This window comes from Bufo gargarizans, chromosome 1 (genome assembly GCF_014858855.1).
Source record: "Bufo gargarizans isolate SCDJY-AF-19 chromosome 1, ASM1485885v1, whole genome shotgun sequence".
Classification (NCBI taxonomy): Eukaryota; Metazoa; Chordata; class Amphibia; order Anura; family Bufonidae; genus Bufo; species Bufo gargarizans.
This window is the reverse complement of record NC_058080.1, coordinates 184,832,729-184,855,183: the sequence shown is the minus strand read 5'-3', so window position 1 is coordinate 184,855,183 and position 22,455 is coordinate 184,832,729. Positions and strand designations below refer to the sequence as shown.

The following is a 22,455-nucleotide window of genomic DNA, read 5'->3' as shown; positions in this document are numbered from 1 at the left end:
GTAAACTAACAATAGAGGAGTTTTAGCTCTCTCTGTGCTGACTGCCGGAGAAAGACAATATTTAGTATTTGACACTGTACCACATAAAAGGTTAGTATATAAAATGAGAATGCTCGGACTGGGAGAAAACGTCTGTATGTGGGTAAGTAACTGGCTCAGTGATAGAAAACAGAGGGTGGTTATTAACGGTACACACTCAGATTGGGTCACTGTCACTAGTGGGGTACCTCAGGGGTCAGTATTGGGCCCTATTCTCTTCAATATATTTATTAATGATCTTGTAGAAGGCTTGCATAGTAAAGTATCAATTTTCGCAGATGACACTAAACTGTGTAAAGTAATTTACACTGATGAGGACAGTATACTACTACAGAGGGATCTGGATAGATTGGAGGCTTGGGCAGATAAGTGGCAGATGAGGTTTAACACTGATAAATGTAAAGTTATGCACATGGGAAGGAATAATGCAAGTCACCCGTACATACTAAATGGTAAAGCACTCGGTAACACTGACATGGAAAAGGATCTAGGAATTTTAATAAACAGCAAACTAAGCTGCAAAAACCAGTGTCAGGCAGCTGCTGCCAAGGCCAACAAGATAATGGGTTGCATCAGAAGGGGCATAGATTCCCGTGATGAGAACATAGTTCTACCACTTTACAAATCGCTAGTCAGACCACACATGGAGTACTGTGTACAGTTCTGGGCTCCTGTAAACAAGGCAGACATAGCAGAGCTGGAGAAGGTCCAGAGGAGGGCATCTAAAGTAATAACTGGAATGGGGCAACTACAGTACCCTGAAAGATTATCAAAATTAGGGTTATTTACTTACGAAAAAAGACGACTGAGGGGAGATCTAATTACTATGTATAAATATATCAGGGGTCAGTACAGAGATCTATCCCATCAGCTATTTATCCCCAGGACTGTGAATGTGACGAGGGGACATCCTCTGCGTCTGGAGGAAAGAAGGTTTGTATACAAACATAGAAAAGGATTCTTTACGGTAAGAGCAGTGAGACTATGGAACTCTCTGCCTGAGGAGGTGGTGATGGTGAGTACAATAAAGGAATTCAAGAGGGGCCTGGATGTATTTCTGGAGCTTAATAATATTACAGGCTATAGCTACTAGAGAGGGGTCGTTGATTCAGGGAGTTATTCTGATTGCCTGATTGGAGTCGGGAAGGAAGTTTATATTCCCCTAAAGTGGAGAAAACTGGCTTCTACCTCACAGGGTTTTTTTTTTTTTGCCTTCCTCTGGATCAACTTGCGGGATAACAGGCCGAACTGGATGGACAAATGTCTTTTTTCGGCCTTATGTACTATGTTACTATGTTACTTTTCTAGCATAGTACTGCTGATATGAAAAGGGAAAACAGTCAAAAATTCTTAAAAAGTGATTCTCTATAATTATTGTTTAAAGAACAACCTTTTCTCTCGGGCGGTTGGAAGGGTTTCACTGTGTTAATCATGCAAAGCAGAACTGCAAAATTCAGCTTCGTTGGTACCTGACAGACTTTGCCACGTAATACCTGGCTACTCCATACTTTGCCGGAGAGGAACAGCAGCGCATAGGTGGTGGAATTGCCCTTTTACATGCACAGTTCTCTGATATGATGTCCAAATTGTTGACTATCTCCCTATAAACCCTTTTCCCATATATGTGAATAAAAGGCGGCGTCTGTAACAACCCAAGCTATCAAGTGGTCCCATTATTTAACCCGCACAGTGAATGCCATTTATAGAACAATTGAGATTTCATCTTGCCTACCAAAAAAGTAATAAAAATGGTATTGATAAAAAATACAGCTTGCCCCACAAAAAGTCCTTACACAGCTCTGTCAGTATGAAAAAAAATAATAATAAAAAATAAATAAAAACGTTATGGATGTCAAAATATGCCAACTCAAAGCAATCTTTTTTTTCTAAAAAACGTTTTGATTTTCATGAGCAGTGAAACATAACAAAAAACGTATACAGACGCATAGACTAAATTTAGTATGTAATTTTGAATTCAGTTAAGATTGTCCCTGATTGAGCAAATGAAGATTGGGTCCCTGTGTTTGTTCATGCTTACTATGCTTATTATTTAGGACATGGTCTTCACTTGGTCTGCCATTTTTACCACTCTGTTAACACAGTTAAAATAAAACCCTAAAAACAATGGAATTGCATTATTTAATTTTTACAGTCGTCCCAAAAAAGCATTTAAAGTGAATTTGTCATATTGAATGTGGTGTCTGAGCTGAAGGCAGGATGTTTTTGAGCAGGAGGAGCTGAGCAGAGTATTATGGGAAAAGATCCAGTAAAACCTGTAATTTGTACATTTATTTCCGTGCTCTATAACATGCTGCATGTAGATCAATTCATATTTTCATAGTAGCAGGTTCTCTTTAAAAGTTATACAGTAGAGGTACCCCTAAATGGTGACATAAAAAAAAAAAAAAATACCACTCGTCCATAAACCACTGCATAAAACAAGCACTAATACGACTTGGGATGGATCAGTTTTCTGACACAATCTGGCACAATAGAAAACCGATCCGTTTCCCATTGACTTTCAATGGAGTTTATGACTGATCCGTCTTGGCTATAGAAAACATAATACAAACGGATCCGTTCATGACGGATCCGTTTTGGCTCAGTTTCGTCAAGCGGACAGCAAAACACTGCAGGCAGCGTTTTGGTGTCCGCCTCCAAAGCGGAATGGAGACTGAATGGAGGCAAACTGATGCATTCTGAGTGGATCCTTTTCCATTCAGAATGCGTTAGGGCAAAACGGATCAATTTTGGACCGCTTCTGAGAGCCCTGAATGGATCTCACAAACTGGAACCCAAACGAGAGTGTGAAAGTAGCCTTAGTTGATGGAAAAAGTAAACCCCAAAAAAAAAAAAAAACGCGAAATGCTGAAGCCTTAAAGGGATTGTGCCAGGAAACATATTCTACATTTTTCAGATCAGCACCTGAATCTGAATACTTTTGTAATACGCATGTAACATCACCCACTGTCTGTCCTTTTCCTTATTTCTCCGTCCACTTCACTGAGGTGGTTGCACGTGCTCAGTTTTAATCTTTAACTGCCATCAGCCGTATCTTCGGTTAGAAGCTGTGGCAGTTGCAAGGAATGAGCTACAGCAGAGAGGTCTTGCTCCCTGAGCTACCAGCCTGAAATAATAGTAGCAGAATAATTGGAGAAATTAATGTGGAGATCTGTGGACCCATGTGAGGTACAGGGCTGGTTCTAGAGTTGTTAGAAGTGGTCATGTACTATATGATGTCTGATTTAGATTTTTTACATCAGTCATGGCATAACCCCTTTAAGTACCAAGTTAGGCTGTGTCCTTAAGGGGTTAATGCATGGCTGTACTGATATATATTATAAATCCATATATAGTGTTAGTGATGGAGAATGTTTAGATTGGACTTGAGCTTCTTTACAAAGGAGGCACAGATCTATTCCTTAAAGGGTATGGCATGAAATGTGCAGTGCAGCTATTCTGCAGCTCTAAGCAGCTGTTTTCTTTCTCTCTCATTTAGGCAGATGTCCAAGTGGAGCAGAATCGGCAACATTTTTATGAGCTGTCACTAGAATATGTATGTAAACTGCAGGAAATCCAGGAGCGGAAAAAATTTGAATTCGTGGAACCTGTAAGTGAGGACATTGGTATACAGCGCAAGAATGGTCTGTGTCATACTGTGCATAGTTATTGCTGCCAGCAAATCATATAAAACATTCTTACTGCACGGCTTAAAGGGATTTCAAAGAATTAAAAAGACATTAGCCAATGTAATAAAATAAGACAGTAATTGATTCCTAAATCCAGGGCTGCTGCTTCTGCAGTGGTTCCCCCCCTTTCTTGGTTACACCCTGATGACATCACCTCTGCATTCACATGCTGCACTTACTGACATCACTGCTGAGGTAAGTGCAGCACATCATCACTACAAGGATGTAAACAAATGGGGATTAACTAGGTGATTGCCGGCTGGTTTTTTTTAATGTTCTTTTTTTTTACTTTTACCTTTTTGTTAAATTTCTTAAACCATTCCTTTAATTTCTAAATTATAATGGATGGTCCATGTTCTCTGTTAGCTCTTAGACGCATTTTCGGTGGTGCTTTGTTGCACTTTTTCTATATAAAACACTGTAAAGTCCATGTATACAAGGTTTTGATTTGTGGAGCAGTGGTGTCAGTCGCATTTATATCACAATGCATCCTGATGTAGGTATGGCATTCTTCCCCATAGACTTCTCTGTAGGTAAAAACTCATGTAAAAGATGAATATAATAAAAAATACCACCAAAAATGCATGTAAAAAGCAACAAATGCATTGCATGATATTTCACATACACTACTTACAAAAAGTTAGGGATATTTGGCTTGTGGGTGAAATTTCTGGATTAACCTAAAATGCACTCTACAGGTGAACTTAATGTGACCTTCTCTAAACTTTTGAATGCACATGTCCAACTATTCAATGTTTCAGTAGTTTTTGCACAATTTTCTGTTCTCTAAAAAGGAGCTTAACGGTAAAATTCACAACAGTTGTTTTATCCATGAATCACCCAATACATTTCCTGGTTCAATTAGAATTGGTATTTAAACAGTGCTCCTCATCATGCTGTTAACATTTTGACATCATGAGACCAAGATGACGCCTAACAATTCATCAACAGTACCTTGCCATTGCGAGGCTTCAAGCAGGGTGTTCTCAGATGGAAGTGGCCACTTAGCTTAGAGTGTCATTAGCAGGTTGCAACTGAGATACAGAGAGACATAGAAGTTGATGTCCTTTGGCCACGTCCCACACTAATGACCGCTTCATTGTGAACAATGCCCCATGGAACCGGATGCTGAATATGCCACACCAACTTCAAGCACATATAAGGGAAGTGAGAGGCACCCACTTGTCACTTGAAATAATTTGAAAACGTTTACATCATCATGGTCTGTGTGCTAGACGACCTGCAAGGCTACCTGACCACAGGTATCAGCGTCTTCCATTGTTCAGGGAGCATCTACACTGGACAAGGGACCAGTGGGTCTCAGTGCTGTTCACTGATGAAAGTCGATTCACCCTGAGAAGAAATGATGGCCAGCAATGATGTTGGAGACATCAAGGAGAGCGCTATGTATCAGCCACTGGTGAGCTTTTGGTGGTGTTACTGTGGGCAGGTGTGTCTAGTCAATACAGAACTGCCCTACACTTTGTGAATGGTACCGTGACAAGCCCATATACTTGAATAACATCATTAATGCAGTCATTGGGGCTCTGCATGAACAACACAGAACTAATTTCATCTTCATGGACAACAATGTGTCAGCTCATTGAGGTTGCATCATTAGGGGACGGCTGCTGGAGACTGGGGTACCTCAAATGGAGTGACCTGCACTTTGTCGAGACCTGAATCCAATTGAAAACCTATGGGATCAGCTGAGTCGCCGTGTAGAGGCTCGTAACTCTGTACCCCCAGAACCTCAATGACCTGAGGCCTTTCTTCAAGAAGAGTGAGATGCCATGCTTTAGCAGACAATAAGTAAACTTGTGAACAGCATGAGACGTTGTCAAGCTGTAATTGATGCTCAAGACCACATGACAAGTTTGAGACATTGACATTTTTTGTGGGGGTATACCCACCACTGTTGTTGGCTTTTGTTTCAATAAACTGTTTGAGATGAGGAAATCACTATTGCGTGCTTCTACTTAAATGCCCTACCTTCATGATATAATATCACTGTAGAGTGATTTTTTTTTTTTTTTTTCCCAATAAATTTCACCCGAAAAACTTTGTGAGTAGTGTACCGTATGTTTTAAAACATAGAATAAATTTGTGTGAAGAAGCCCTATTGGTTGTCACCAGTGTAGAATAAACTTCTGCCCAGAATATATCGTTCTCCATTGAAACAGCCACCGGTCACTTCTTGCTGAATAAAAAGGCACATTGCCATTGACCAGTCTTGGAAAGTTGGGGGACATACTGTGTGGGAGCTGTAATGGTTGCCATATGTTTTCCCTGGTTTTCCATACATGGTTATAAGTTATAACTAATTTTCTTTTAAAAATTTAATCACCTTAGGTAAAACGTGATGTAAATGAATATTTTCAGGTGCTTTCTCTAAAAGATTTTTCTGGTTCCTCTAATAATAATTAGATTTATTTCTTCACAGATGCTGGCGTTTTTCCAAGGACTTTTTACGTTCTATCACCAAGGATATGAACTTGCTAAAGATTTTAACCATTACAAACTGGAGCTGCAAATTAACATTCAGAATGTGAGTGTGGTTGAGAAGTTTCTCCTTAATCCCCTATCCTTCTCCATATTACTATAGATATTTTAAGAAGCAACTGAAAACTACTACTGTAAACCCCTTTTCCCCATTTAGTATTTGTAGCTTTTACCCTTCCTCTTAGGCCTCATTCACACGACCGTACCCGTTTTGTGGATCTTCAAAATACGGATGCGGTCCATATGTAGTCCACATTTGTTTTCCAGACCTATTGACTTAATTGGGCCTGTGGCCCATATTTTGTGGACATATTCTATCTTTTTGCAGAACGGAAATATGTATGCAGAAAGCACACAGATGATCTGTTTGCTCTCTGCCTCCGTATGTCTGTTCTGCGAAAAGACAGAACATGTCCAACACTTGGCCGCAAACTGCAGACCACGGACCTATTTAAGTCAGTGGGTCCAGAATAAATGTGGATGCAACACGCATGGTGTCAGGTTCATCTTCAGTTTTACTGCTGTCTTTATTTCCACCCATTTACCATTTAATGTGCCATTTATAAATATATAAAGGCTAATCATGGTATACCACCAATACAAGTGATCTCTTTACAGTTCTTAAGCAGACTATAGGTTAAATGTTTATTATGTCACTTATCACTTATTTTTATGTTTTCATGAGCTGCTGTTCAAATTCACTGCATTTTCAGAATATTATGCATTAGATGTATTATTTTTGCAATATGAGAAAAATATCAGTATATGTTGCAACGCACCGCCACCTAGAGGAGGTTTTACATTGGTACAAGAAATGTGAATTGTCCTCGCCTGTTTGGTTAGAGCTGTCATAATGAATAAAGGAGTGCACCTTTTATGTTTCGTTATAGCTGCACTGGAATTGAAGGGGATGACTGCTGCTTGCTCAGTGGCATCGGCCTAATTGTAATTTGCTGTTTCTCAGCCAGGGTTCCCGGGAAATGATAGTACTGAATAGAAAGCTTTACACTCCTACGCCAAGCTTCTCTGAGGCAGGAATGGCATTAGGGGTAATTTCCGTGCCAAAAGAACATAAAGATCAGTTATCGGTTAGCTTTATTATGCATCCAAGTATATTCTTTGCAAATAGATCATATCAAAAGCCTTATTTTTTTACATTCAGGTTTACTACTTTAGATTTTTTTGTAGGTACAGTTATTTGATGTTTACCTGTAAAAGGGGAGTACTGAACTACCATATGAAACATAGGAATCTCTCAAAAAGTGTATAATGTATTTATGTTCCTTTTATAGTTTTTTCACCAAATGTCCAGCAAACTTTTCCCACTTCCATTCTTACCAAATATTCCCTCCTTGCTTAGCTTCACTAACTTTCAAATGGTATAATGACTTCCCGTCTTTGTGCATTGCAATTCATGGATACTGTGCCGGTTATTCTATTTAGATCATAGATGTTGAGAGTGATGTTTTTTTCCTGGTTGTTGTTGTCCGTTACTTATTTTATTGCTGCAAAATATCACAACATATGTCTCGATATTATCTTGAAGGTTTGTTTTTCCTACGGCCAACTGATTCAGTTTTAAAATGTTCCTTGGTTGATTATATAGAAGTCTTTTAACAAAAATGTATTTTTGTTTTTCTTATTAAAGACCCGAAATCGTTTTGAGGGGACCCGATCAGAGGTTGAGGAGCTGATGAGAAAGATCAGACAAAACCCACATGAGCACAAACGAGCCAGCCCATTTACAATGGAGGGGTACCTCTATGTCCAGGAGAAACGTAAGCCATGTGTTGTGTATAATTCTTTCATTGTGCGGAATGACAAAATTACACACTTAATCACTGTTATGGGTGCCAGAGGGGAGGCGTTGCAGTGAGTAGTATTTCAGTGATGTGTAAAACCATGCTGTTTTGGGGTTTTCTCCAATGTAAACTCGATTCGGTTTCAGTTCAGAGCTTCTATGTTGGATTTGCACTGCAGTTTTACATTTCTTTTGTTTAGCAAAATATCCATATTACTAATAAATATTTGTATCTATTTTGGTCTATTATAGGACCTGCTCCATTTGGTTCCAGCTGGGTAAAGCATTACTGCATGTATAAGAAGGAGTCCAAAACATTTTCAATGTTTCCTTATGAACATAGATCAGGAGGGAAGATAGTGAGTATATAAAATGAAAAGATTAATTGGAGATTTTAATTAATTATCGCTTGAGTAGCGTAGACTAAGGCCCTTTCAGACGAGCGAGTTGCACACGCATCGGACTCGCATGTGAGTATGCAACATCTGGATAACACCGACAGTGTTATCTAATACATTCCAGAGCTGTAAGGGTTACATAGCATCATAAATCAATATAATGCTATGCGACCCCATCAGTGCTGGGGGGTCAGGGCGGGGGCTCTCCTTGACAAACACGGTAAGGCTACTTTCACACTAGTGTTTCTATTTTCCGGTATTGAGATCCCTCACAGGGTCTCAATACCGGAAAAAAAACTCTTCTGTTTTGTCCCTATTCATTGTCAATGGGGACAAAATGTAACTGAACAGAATGGAAAGCTCCAAAAAGCATTTTGTGCCGTTTGGTTGCATTACCATACCGGAGAGCAAACCGCAGCATGCTACGTTTTTTTTCCTGTCATGTGATGAGGAGCAAGACGGATCCATCATGACCCACAATGTAAGTCAATGGGGATCGAGCCATTTAACTCTGACACAATAGAAAACTGATCCGTCCCCCATTGACTTTCAATGGAGTTCATGACGGATCCGTCTTGGCTATGTTAAAGATAATACAACTGGATCTGTTCATAACGGATGCAGATGGTTGTATTATCAGTAACTGAAGCGTTTTTGCTGAACCCTGCCGGATCCAGCAAAACCGATAGTGTGAAAGTAGTCTTAGTCCAATGAGTGGAACTCGCTCGTGTGAAACCAGCCTTAAGGTGCCTGTATCCAGTGGCGGACTGACAACTCATGGGCCCCCCGGGCAATAGGAGATTGTGGGGCCCCTGTGTCCCCGCCCACCCTCAAGCCACACCCACACACAGCTCCACCCACATATCGTGCTGCCCACATCACCTACACTTGGTACAGAATTTATCTTCACTATGTTCAAAATTAATGTTTATTAATTTTTTTTTTTAAATCACGCTGTCCACCACAACACAAGCGTATCTCAGCAATACAACTCACAGTAGTGTGCGATGTGCAAGTACATCACAGATCACCTCAGCAATAAAATGCAAATCCGTCTGAGTGGCCACTAGAGGTGTTCCCTGGCAGTAATGTAAATACTGCCTTTTGTTCTAAAAAGGCAGTGTTTACAGTAAAAAGCTTGCAGAGACATCCTATAGACACCAGAACTACTACGTTTAGCTGTTGTGGTTCTGGTGACTATAGTGTCCCTTAATATAGAGGGGAAAAAAGAATCAGCACAAAAGTATCAAATAAAATGGCTTTATCATTATTCTAAAAATTAAAAGAGCACAACTTCTGACACAAGTATATAGTATTTTGCAGATTACTTTTTACAATCTGCAGTTAGTACTGTACTACTAACCCCTCCATCCACCCCTCCCTCCCCCTTCTCCATCCCCACCCTTCTCCAACCACCCAGCACCCTTACTTGCATAAAACAAGTAATATATATATATATATATATATATATATATATCTTAAAGTGAATTACTGTAAATACTTACAGTTATGAAGACTCCAGAACTGGCGTTCAGGAAGGAGACCTATAAGACCCACCTAGGTTTTAGAGGAGGACAATAAGAAAAAAAAAAGTTTTCATTACCCGTCAGGTCAGACCACCAATCACACCCCCAATGTTAATCAGACCTCAGCTGACAGCCCCAATTAGACTCCCATTGTTAATAAGACCCCAATAGGACCTCAAATCAGACCCTGCTGAATTGCAGGGTGGTCATAACTATGGAAACAAGCAATGTATAATGTGAGGGGAAATGAATCCAGCCAGCAAAAGAGACAAATATGGATAATCACAATATATTAGTAAGTGGCTTGTAGTAACTCTCTCTACATGATCAACGTAATTTGCTGAAGTGAGACAAACCCTTTAATATTAGGTCATTGGGCTCCAACTCTCAGCATCCCAGTCAATAAGCTGCTTAAGGGGGGTCAGAGTACTCGGTGGTGCTCTGCATTGAACCACGGTTGTACATTTAGCAGTGGCTGAGCATTGGTGCCATCAATTTTAAAGACCTAAATAAGTCCTTTGAAGGGGTATTCCAGTAATTTCAAGTTATCCCCTAGGCACAGGATAGGGCATAACTATTATATAAGTGGGGATCCTACTGCTGGCACCTCCACCAATCATGAATGGGGTCTATTACTCTGAAGGGGCACCCAAAATAAATGGCCTGACATGTTGAACACACGCACTGTGCTTCATTTATTTCAAGGCCCCTGTGGGGTACAGAGCCCCCCATTCTCATGATCAGTGAGGTCCTACCTCTGATCTAATAGTTACCCTCTATCCTGTGGATAGAGGATAACTTGAAATTACCTTTACATTTTATGATGGTCCTTGGGAGTGTCATAATCTGATAATTTAATGCTCCCACTGTGCACCTCTGGTGTGATTTTGGAGAAGCCTAGGGCATCATTTTTACAGATGCCATTCCAGCAATCATCTAGGTGTAAATGGGCACTTCAGCAGACCATCCCATCATTAACTGGTGCACAATCCTTTGACATGAGGCCAGGGGTGATAGGAGACATGAGGAGGTGGACTCCTTCCTGTAGGCTTGTGGGTGCACCTGTCACCCCCTGCCAAGTTCAGCAGATGCCCTATACACAATATACAGGGGATCTGTGCACAGAGCGGAAATCATGAGGCTACATATACCAGGCAGGTCCAGCAATGAGGTCATCAAATCCTGCAAGGCTACCACAAGGAGACTGGGGAGGGAGGTAAAGAAGGGGGCAGTGACTGGGTCACACAGGTCAACCATTGCCCCCATAGTAATCAATCACAGCGGGTCACTGTGCAGCCGGCGAGTCGCTCAGCACCCCTTGTAGGGACGCCTCCCCGGACATATCTGCTCTTGCATCTTCACAGCTGGTCTAGCCCGTGGCGCACGGCGATAAGAAAGGTAAATACGAGCATCCCAGAAGCAGTGGCAGGGACCGGGTTACCCTGGCATACACTTCCCTGCCAACCTGCCCATCAGCGAGCCGTGCTCAAGCCACCAGTGGTATTCCTCGTATTTCCCATGTAAGCCTTTGGAAAGAATGAAAGGCAGGCTATGATTGGCTGGCAGCTGGGATGTGACAGTTGGTTGGGAGATGCTGGCAGGGTGTTCTTTGTTTGGAGAAGTTGGATAGATTATTCACGATGGATGTGAGCTTCCTGTCGCAAATGGCGACAAGACTAAAAAGTCTTGTCGCCATCTGCAAATTTTAAGGCGCATTGGCGACCGATTTGGTCACCATCTGGAGCACTGTGGGGCCCCCTAGTGGCCGCGGGCCCTCGGTCCATGAACAAGTGCCGGAATGGTCAGTCTGCCCCTGCCTGCACCCCTGTAATAGCTGTCAGCTGAATGATTGTCTGGATGACAGTTATGTCTCCTGACCCCCTATACACATACTTGCTTGCTTTGACTGAGCAGAATTGTGTTTTCAATAGAAAGTCGCAACAAGACATTTCTGGCGACTTATCAACTGGGAGAACATAAAATTTAAAGCACCTGATTATTTTCTGCTTGGACAGATGATGTCGGGAGCTCCCCATACATGTTAGACTGTCAACTGGTTCTTCCAACAGTAGTATAATGTATATGAGAACCTTAAAGGAGTTTTCCAGCTTTTAAACAGTTTTGCCCAGCCCCTTTCCTCCCTTCAGGACCTGTGGAGGAAAGGATACCTACCTGCTCCTTCCGCTAGTTTCTGGCTCCTTCAGTTCACCATGCTCCAGTTCACTTGTGAAATTCCAAAGAGGACAGGGTCATGTGTGCTGCTGCAGGCAGCCGCCAGGGTTTAAAGTGGTTTGTTGGGAATATGAACTATATTCTAGCATCGCCTCTATAAAGATTTCTACTTATCCACTCCCCACCTCTCCAATCCTGCATGCTGACTCCCATTCCACCATCTTCTGGTCCCTGGCTTGTTGTTTTCTGGCCAGGACATGGCTGCGTGCACAGCTGCAGCCAATAACTGGCTTTAACGGTAACGTAGATGTCAGAACATTGTATTACCAGGGCATAATCAGCCATGACAAAAGTAGGTGAAGTGACGGATTATTAGTAAAAAATAAATAAATCAGGAACCTTATTGGTTGCCAACTCCATTGCACTGCTATTCTTATGTGTAAACCTCTACTTTACCTTCTTTCACAACAGCTATTTCTTATGTTAGTTGGCTTTAGTGGGAATCTGCCACAGTTATCACAGCATGTCCTCAAATGTGTGGATAATTTCTATGTGTGAATAGAGACTTCTTAAACCTCATTCACTTGCATTGTATAGTCATTTGTTGTAGACATGGTGCTTATTCTGAGTTCACATGAATGTTTTTAAAATTCTTTATACTGTAACTGTTGGATTGTAGTATTTTTGTATGAATCAGCAGCTATTTGTGACTTAATTTTATAGACTAGAGATAAATATGTATATTTTGATGTTTTGTTAGGGTGAAGGAGAGAGTTTTATACTAAAGTACTGCTTAAAACGAAACACAGACACTATAGACAGAAGGTTCTGCTTTGATGTGGAAGCTGTTGAAAGGTAAGATAAAAAAATAAATACATTTTTAACCCATATTCACTGTATCGGTGATAAATGCCGCTGGAACATTCACTGATCACAGCTCCATTCAAAATCTATGCCATTTCATTGACAGAATCAGCCAAGCACAGCCCGAGACTTACAACAGTCCCCAAAACTATCAGACTACTAATCGTGAGGATGGCCATACCCGTACAGTTGCGCTTCCCAGAAACAAAGAAGGGTTGCAGAAACTGCAGAGGGCTATGGCTAAATTTACGCCTGATATCCAAATTGACTGATACTCATTCTAATGACATTGTAAAACATTGAGAGCTCATTTTAAAGCAGCACTGTCATCCTAATGACATTGTAAAACATTGAGAGCTCATTTTAAAGCAGCACTGTCATCCAGTTCAATCCTACCCTACCAGGTGTATAGCCTGAGGACACTGATTAAAACAATACCTATCTTAAGTCTGTTAGTGGTATCGTTGCAGAGAAAAATGAACTTTTGAAATTATGCAAGTGAATTATTCGAGCACCAGGAGACAGGCTTATGCAATTTGAGCACTGCTCCAGTGACGCCCCTGGTGCTCCATAATGTCACCCCTTTGTCTTTCAGCATGCCCTGCTGCCTTTAGATTGACAGCACTAGACCGCACTTGTGTCCAGAGCGACATGTGCACACAACATCTTCGGCTTCATCTCGACGAGCGAAGATGTTGTGTTCACACGCCGTATGGCTCAACTCTACAGCAATAATATAATGTGAGTGAACCCTAAAGGGGTTGGCCACTATATAAGTACTTTACACAACATTGTTGGAGGCAGGGTAAAAATGAGTTTCCAAATATACTTTATTTAAAAAATCTGTCTGCTAATCTTTTTATAGTAAGCCACGCCCCCTGAGCCCCGCTTTGCCGTGCAGCCAGTTCATTCAAGGCTGCATGCGACATGGAGAAAGCTCGTCCATGCATTTATTGTAACTGCACATGCGCTGCTTTCCTAATCTGCCTAAAAGCAGCGCATGTTCAGTCGGCCCCGCCACTTGCGCGCTCCCTGTTCCGTCTCTGACAGGAATCCGCTTTTTGCTCTGTCAGTACAAACAGCTTATTCCTCTCAAGAGTTCGGAGCAGGGAGCCTATTAAGAGCATGTCGGATGTCATGTCTACAATGAGGGCAGTCCCTGGCCGGCGATCGCTCTGATTGGCTAGTCTGTACAGACTAGTCAATTACAGGATCCTAATGCCGGCTGAAAGGTTCTGATCCCCACAGTCCGTGACTGTGGGGATCAGAACCTTCTAAAATGTATGTATATATAATTTCCCCCGTGGGCTCCAGCCTCCATTGTGCCCCCCCCCCCCCTAATCTCAGGGTGGCCGGCGGCAGCATTGTTGGCACCAATGTCGGCCGTTTCACCCCTCCCATGCTGCGGTCCATAGGGACCGCTGTATGGAAGGGGGGTTTAGAGATGGAGGGAGCTCCTTCCCTTTCATATCGGGCTGCTGCTGTGCTGTGCTTGATGGGTTAAGAGAGGGAGGGAACTCCCTCCCCCATCGGGTCCTGCGCTGCTGTGCCAGCCTCCCGATGGTTACCATGACAACCGTACACCTTCAAAGGCATCCGGCTGGCCTTGGTATAGCTGATCAGGCTCCTGCTAAAGGCAGGACCCTGATCAGGCTTAGGCCTCTTGCACACGACCGTATGGCTTTCTGTGTGCATTCCGTTTTTGCGGAACGGAACAGCTGGCTCCTGATAGAACAGTACTATCCTTGTCCGTTTTGCGGACAATAATATCTTTGAACGGAAAGACAGAAACTGAAGGCATACGGAGTACCTTCCATTTTTTTTGCTGAACCATTGAAATGAATGTTTCCGTATACGGTCCATATACGGTACGGAACGGAAACGTGTGCAAGAGGCCTTACTTTGAGTGATAATGCACTGCAGAACACTATGCAGTGTACTGCAGTGTATTGTAAACCATCAGACCTACTGGATCTTCAAGAACCAAGTGGATCTGGGTAAAAAAAAAAAAAGTAGAAAAGAAAGTAACAAAAAAAAATAAACATTTCTTATAGCTTATAATTTTTTTCAAAAATGCTTTATTATGTAAAACTGAAACAACCAACCAAAAAAGTAGTCATATTTGGTATTGTCGCATCCGTAACACCTGCTCTATAAAAATACCACGTGATCTAACCTGTCAGATGAGCATTGTAAATAAAAACTGTGCCAAAACAGCAATTTTTTGTTACCTTACCTCGCAAAAAGTGTAATATAGAGCAACCAAAAATCATATGTACCCTAAAATAGTACCAACAAAACTACCACCTTATCCCATAGTTTCCAAAATGGGGTCATTTTTGGGGCGTTTGTACTCTAGGGATGCATCATGGGGGGGGGGGGGGGGGGGGTCTTCAAATGTAACATGGCAGCTTAAAATTATCCCAGTGAAATCTGCCTTCCAAAAATCATATGGTGTTTCTTTCCTACAGCGCCCTGCTGTGTGCCCGTACAGCAGTTTACGACCACATATGGGGTGTTTCTGTAAACTACAGAATCAGGGCAATAAATATTGAGTTTTGTTTGGCTGTTAACCCTTGCTTTGTTACTGGAAAAAATGGATTAGAATGGAAAATCTGCCCAAAAAAATTAAATTCAGAAATTTAATCTCCATTTTCCTTTAATTCTTGTGGAGCACCAAAAGGGTTAGCAAAGTTTGTAAAATCAGTTTATAAAATGGGGTCATTTCTGGGCGGTTTCTATTATGTAAGCCTCACAAAGTGACTTCAGACCTGAACTGGTCCTTCAAATGTGGGTTTTGGAAATTTTCAGAAAATTTTTAAGATTTGCTTCTAAACTTCTAAGCCTTCTAACGTCCCCAAAAAATAAAATGTCATTTTCAAAATGATCCAAACTTGAAGTAGACATATAGGGGAATATAAAGTAATAACTATTTTTGGAGTTATGACTATCTATTATAAAAGTTGAGAAATTGTAATTTGGAAATTTGCTAATTTTTCCAAATTTTTTATACATTTGGTATTTTTTTTTATAAATAAAAATGAAATATTTTGACTCAATTTTACCACTGTCATGAAGTACAATATGTGATGAGAAAATCTCAGAATGGCCTGAATAAGTAAAAGCATTTTAAAGTTATTACCACATAAAGTGACACATGTCAGATTTGCTAAAAATGGCTTGGTCCTGAAAGGGACAGTCCAGATCTATTGATGACATATTCTCAGGATAGGTCATCAGTATCTGATCGGTGGGGGCCTGACAACTGGCATCCCTGTCAATCAGCTGGATGAAGAGGAGGCAGTGCTCCATGCGAGCGCTGCTTCCTCTTCATTACACTGCTTGTCGTCCCTCATGTGCAGTGTAATAAAAGTACTCACTCCATTCAGGTGAATGGAGCCAGTGCTTGTAATTATACTACATCTCTGCTCCAGAGGAGACAACGCATAGTGTAATGACCAGGAAGCACCGCCTCCTCATACAGCTGATCGGCGGGGTGCCACGTGTCGGGCCCCTGCCGATCAGATATTGATGACCTATCTTGATGATAGGTCATGAATATATATGGAAGGACAACCCCTTTAACCCTTTCAGGAACAGGCCATTTTCCAAATTTTACTTTTGGCCTTCCCAGAGCCATAACTTTAATAATTTTCCATTCAAATAGCTGTATGAGGGCTTATTTTTTTTTTTTTGCGCGGGACAAATAGTATTTTCCATTGGCACCATCTACTTTTGAATTTGATGTGCTGTAAAGCTGTAAAATCCAGATGGGTTGTAATGTAAAAAAAATAAAAAAAATCAGCAATTACAGTGATACCACATTTGCAATTCTGATCCCCATTTCTATTTAGAATTATGTCTACGTTGATGACTGAGGGCTCATTTTTTTGAATTGTGATCTGTAGTTTTATTATTCATACCACTATGGAGTGTGTAGGTGGGTTGGTTTTTGATCGCTTTTTGTTTTTCATTGCTTCATTAAAAAAAAAAAAAAAAAAAAAAAAAAGGGAGACAAATTGGCCATTTTAGATTTTTTTTTTTTAGGTTACTTTCACACTGCCGTTTTGGCTTTCTGTTTCTGAGATCCATTCAGGGCTCTCACAAGCGGTCCAAAACGGATCAGTTTTGCCCTAATGCATTCTGAATGGAAAAGGATCCGCTCAGAATGCATCAGTTTTCCTCCGTTATTCCGCTTTGGAGGCGGACATCAAAACGTTGCTTGCAGCGTTTTGGTGTCCGTCTGACGAAGCTGAGCCAAATGGATCCGTTTTGACACACAATGTAAGTCAATGGGGATGGATCCGTTTTCTATAACACAATCTGGCGCAATAGAAAATGGATCCGTCCTCCATTGACTTTTAATGGTGGTCAAGACGAATCCATCTTGGCCATGTTAAAGATAATACAAACAGATCCGTTCTGAACGGATGCAGACGTTTATATTATATGAACCGATCCGTCTGTGCAGATCCATGACGGATCCGCACCAAACACGAGTGTGAAAGTAGCCTTAGTTATACCGTCCACCCTATGGGATACATATTTTAATAGTGATAGCTTTTTTTTTTTTTTTTTTTTTTTTTTTAAGTGGCAGTGCCAAAGATAATTTATATTTTTACTTTATATTTATCTTTATTTTGGAGAAAGAGGTACGATTTTTATATTTTTAAAAGCCCTCCTAAGGGATCTGAACATGCAATCTTTAGATTGCTTCTCCTATAGACTGCTGTGAATTAGCATTTGCAGTCTAAGGGCTCATGCGGACAGCAAACATCCCATTGACTTGAATGGGTCTGCAATCTGCAAGATACAGAGTGGTAAGGAGCGGAGGCAGTACAAAGTTCTTCCAAAGGATTTCTCTCCCTGCTTCTGCACCGCAAGAAAATAGAATGTGTTCTATCTTTTTGTGGTGCGGAACATATCTTGTGGATTGCAGACCCAGTGAAGTGAATGGGTCCACATCTGCAAACTGCCTGCACTCGGCTGGTACCTGTGCATTGCGGGCCGCTATATGTGGTGCAGCACTCTTGGGGAAAGCCACCTCAGATGCTGTGGTTACAAAAGACCTTGGCATCTGTCTGCGATCGGCATTATGGTCAATCACAGACATTAGCCCTGGGTCTTTTTTAAACAGCATAAACCCAGAACAGAATCTAAACAAACCTGTCTCAGCAAAATACACTTTGCTGAAACCACTGCAGCTTCCTGTATTTCAGTTATCTCATCCAGCTGAGGTATCTGGGTGACATTTACACACCTTCCACCGCAGTAACCTTTATTCAATGCTGGGAATGTAGGATTGCTGTCATTATGTTGATTTCTCTGTGTAGTTATTTGACTAGAGGACTGAGGAGATGACACCTGAGGTGCTATTGTCACTATGGCATCACAAGTAGGCAGAAATGTCATGTGACCAATGCTGGGATTTTTACTTTCACTTTGCATCTGCTCCGCCCACACAGCTTCTCATCAATGTGAGCATGCTATACTGAATGCAGTAGAAAAATGATATATACACAGTATAGCTCTCATGATACAAATACCTCTTGGCTTTAGATATTGTCCAGGGCACTTTATTGTTTTTTATACTTATGGTGGCCAACCCCTTTAACAGACTACAAATTGTTGTGAATAAGACAATAAGAAGCAATTAAAATAATTTTAAATGATATGTGGCAATTCCTAGCTAGTCTGTGCCAGAGCCATAATAGGGCCTTAGCTGACAGGGGAAATGTATTTTCCTGGATTAATGCATGTATTCAGAAATGTGATGTGTTGCCACATTTCCCCCATATACATATGTGATCCTGCAGGTGTGTATTGTTAAATCTGTTTATTCTTTATTCACCTAGGCCTGGACTTCTGATCACCATGCAAGCATTTTCAGAAGATGATAGACTTCTCTGGATGGAAGTACTAGGTGGAAAAGAATCTGTAAGACAATCAAATATATATGTCATGTTAACAGCCATTAATTGCTTTTTAAGTACATAAATTTGTTGTGAAATGCATATGTCATCTTTAGCAGTTATCAAAGCCCTAAGACTTCTGTTTGTGACATTTAGTGATTTTTAATGTAATAATAAAAATTCTGTTAAAGTGCCCTTCACTCGTGAGCACAGTTCTTTTGACTGACTTTGGGCACACAAGGTGCTCATCACTGTCGCAGCTACAATTCTGGACTATATTCTGCAGTATTACATGAGTAGTTCTGCAGATAAGGAATCCAGAACGCCATTTTTATTTTCATACTGTCTCCCATTTCCCTGCTGTCAAAGCTCTGAGAACGTATTTCTATGCAGCTTTAAAGGCTATGTACACCTTTGGAGGCACTTTTTTGTTTATGGCTAAAAATCATATTTTCAATTGGCCTTTATTAAAACTATTGAGCTATTCTGTCACAAAAGGTAAAATGTTTTTCTAACGGTGTGACTGGTACTTTCACTTTCACTTTGTGCCAGTCATCTAAACACTTATTTAAGCCACATTCTTATCAGTATGATAAAGGATTGAGCTTTAATAAGTGTTTATAATGTGAGAGAGCAAAGATAAGGAATCTGCTCCTCAGATGAAAATGATTTTTAGCTCCTGATAAGTACAATACAATAATTAATAAATAAATAAATTGCCCCCAAAAGTGTACATAGCCTTTAAATGCAGTCAGCAGGGGATCAGGGGGCAGTATGAAGAAAAAAAAGAAGTGATCTGGAATCCTTATCCGCAGTACTATTGATTTATTACTGCAGATAATACTCCAAGATCGTGAAGACACATTCCCTTTAATGGCTCATGTATTTAACCAACCCTAATCTTGTATATTTGGACCTGTGAAAATGATCTTACCTGTATTACGTTACAAGACTACAGTGTAACAATGACAAAACTTCTTACTAGTCTATAGATAGTGCAGTCCTGTATTGTTGCCTTAGATCAGTGCTTCTCAAATAGTGGCAGGGGGGCGCGACGCTCCGTAAAGGGGGGCTCGTTTGACCTCAGCAAACACTGTCATATTGGATGTCCAGATCGGATTATCCGACTCACTCGCAAGCGGCGTCCCACACGGCGTCGGTTGCCTAGCAACTCTACGGCTGGAGAGAGGGAGCAGCGCGGCGCGATCACTAGAGATTGTCCCAGCGCAGCCCCAGTAGCAGCCCGACGCGGAGGACCATGTGACCGCCAACGCACGTGACACATGCAGAGGACCCGTGGAGACATACAGGAATCAATACGCCGGTTCCTAGTGCCACTCACAGATGAGAAAGAGCAGGACGCCGGCATGTCATCAAGGCAGAGTTGCAAAGATACATCCGCAGCATCACCAGGTGGGAAAACAAGAGCTGAAGCACAGAAAGAACATAAAGAGCAGGGGTCAAGGAGAGGAGGTAGGACAAACACAAAATCTGATAATAAAACTGAAAAGGGTAAAAGAAATAGTAACCAGGGGATGGAGGAGGAAAAAGTATACGAACTAGAAGGCAGTTCCCTGGATCAAAAGGAGGAGGGGGAAGGTGCAAAAAGACGCTCTGCAGGTAAACTAAGCCCTGAAGGTAACCTAGATAAAAAAAGGGCATAATAGCAGGAATGCAGGAGTGGAAGGGGTACAAAGCACACCGCAGGAGGATACCAATAATAAGGTGTACTATAACAATTTTATAGACAAATGATACTATTTACAGTCGCGCGGGGGGCGCAAAATGTTTTCTTCTTCCTAGGGGGGGGGGGGGGGGGGGATGACAGAAAATAATTGAGAAGCACTGCCTTAGATTGAGAATATAGAGGGGTTTTTCCCCTTCGCCTATGACAGCACCAATGGAGAGACCGCTTCCTACTCCTCAGGACAGGAAATGGGAACAGAAACCGCTTTAAAAGAAGGACCACCCTCTCCACCTCCAGTTCTGTTTCCTGTCTTAAGGGGACAGGAGGGAGTCGGAAACCATCAATAGATGGATCTGCGTGCGCCCCGACTGTTTGAAAGTGTGTACGAGGGCTTACCCGTGCGGCGTAAGTCTCCTTTAGGAGCCGCTGCTAAGTCTAGGCCTCTTTCTCCCTCCTTACCGCTCCGCTCCTTCTCGGCCCAGGGGGCTGTTTTTTACCTTCCTAATGCTGTGGACCTCTGCTGCCGTGTCGCATGTCTGACTGTCAGCACCGCAAGTGGCATGCACACAGACGTCGTGGCCTGGACGGTGACGTACTTCCGGTGCGACAGTGGAGGGAAGCTATCCCTGTAAGCCGGAAGTGGGGGGGAAGCCGGTGTGCGTGCCCGGGTGAGAAAAGCCCAGCCAGCTCGCTGCCCTGCTGGCTGAAGAAATGGGCAGTTCCTCCATTTGGAAGATCCAGTGTCTGAACATGGAGCAAAAGCCACTGAAACCACCAATTATAGCTGGTACCGCGGTGGGGTAAGAGGGGTGATCCCCCTATGTGCATGTGGTTGTTTACTCCTGAGGGTTATCTTCTATGTCTAGGTGTCTAAGGAGTCTAGGAAGGTCTCCAGATCTAAGGACAAGGGGTGTGCTATATGTAAAAAGAAACTACCCTCTGCCTGGGTGAAGCCTCTTGGCCAGGCTTGTGTGAGCAAGTTAATGGAGGAGGAAGCTCTGTCTCTGATGGGCAGCATCAAGCAGATGAGGAGGTTAAGGAGTCGGTTAGCGGTCTGCTAAAAAGTCGCCCTAGTATCTCTGCAGCTGCATCAAATCCCCCCTCTAGCGACAGTGATGTACTTTCTGGATTGGAGGAAGAGGGAGAATGCTTTTAATCAAATGACTACTCTGATGAGGAAACCGCTTTTTCATACAGAGAGCATTAATTCCCTAGTAAAGGTTGTGCGAGCTACTATGGGATTCAGGACTCAATGTTTGAGGGTCTTGGCCCTAAAGGAAAAAAAGTCTTTGATGTACATAAAAATATTCAGGCTGTTATTGCTAAAGAATGGAAAACATCCTGATGGGAAGTTTCTTATTCCCTCCTCTGTGAAACGTAAATACCCCTTTCAGGAGGAGGTGACTGCCTCTTGGGATAGAGCCCCTAAGCTAGATGCCCCTGTGGCCAAAATAGCTAAAAAAAAAGCCTGCGCTTCCATTTGAGGATCTGGGTTCTCTAAAGGACCCAATGGATAGCCAACATCTATTTAAAGAAAAATTGGGAAGCCTCGGCGGTTGCCTTTAATTCAGCTATTGCCGCTACTTCGGTAGCTAGATCCCTTAAGGCATGGATGAAGGAGTTGGAGGATCACATTAAAGGGGGTACCTCCTAGGGAGCAGTTGTTATCCTGTTTTCCTACTTTTTATAATGCCCTAGATTATCGGCCAGGGCTTCCACTTTATCCAATTCTGCCCATAGAGCTGTCTAGTTTAAAAGCTGGAGCGGAGATGCTAGCTCTAAGGCTAAGCTTTGTGGCATTCCGTGTCAAGGGGAATTCTTATTTGGCCCGGTCCTCGACGATCTTCTTGAGAAGGCCTTTGATT

The 22,455-nt window shown here is 41.9% G+C and overlaps 1 protein-coding gene across 2 annotated transcripts in view; it reads left to right on the top strand.

The window, feature by feature from the left end:
• Positions 1–22,455, top strand: part of ARHGAP10 (Rho GTPase activating protein 10) — a 353,126-nt gene that overhangs the window by 113,763 nt on the left and 216,908 nt on the right. For both annotated transcript variants that reach the window (XM_044300373.1, XM_044300381.1), the window contains exons 6-11: positions 3,539–3,649; positions 6,172–6,276; positions 7,879–8,008; positions 8,284–8,390; positions 12,888–12,982; positions 18,847–18,928. In XM_044300373.1, coding sequence (XP_044156308.1) covers positions 3,539–3,649; positions 6,172–6,276; positions 7,879–8,008; positions 8,284–8,390; positions 12,888–12,982; positions 18,847–18,928 — 630 coding nt within the window. The remainder of the gene's footprint in view (positions 1–3,538; positions 3,650–6,171; positions 6,277–7,878; positions 8,009–8,283; positions 8,391–12,887; positions 12,983–18,846; positions 18,929–22,455) is intronic.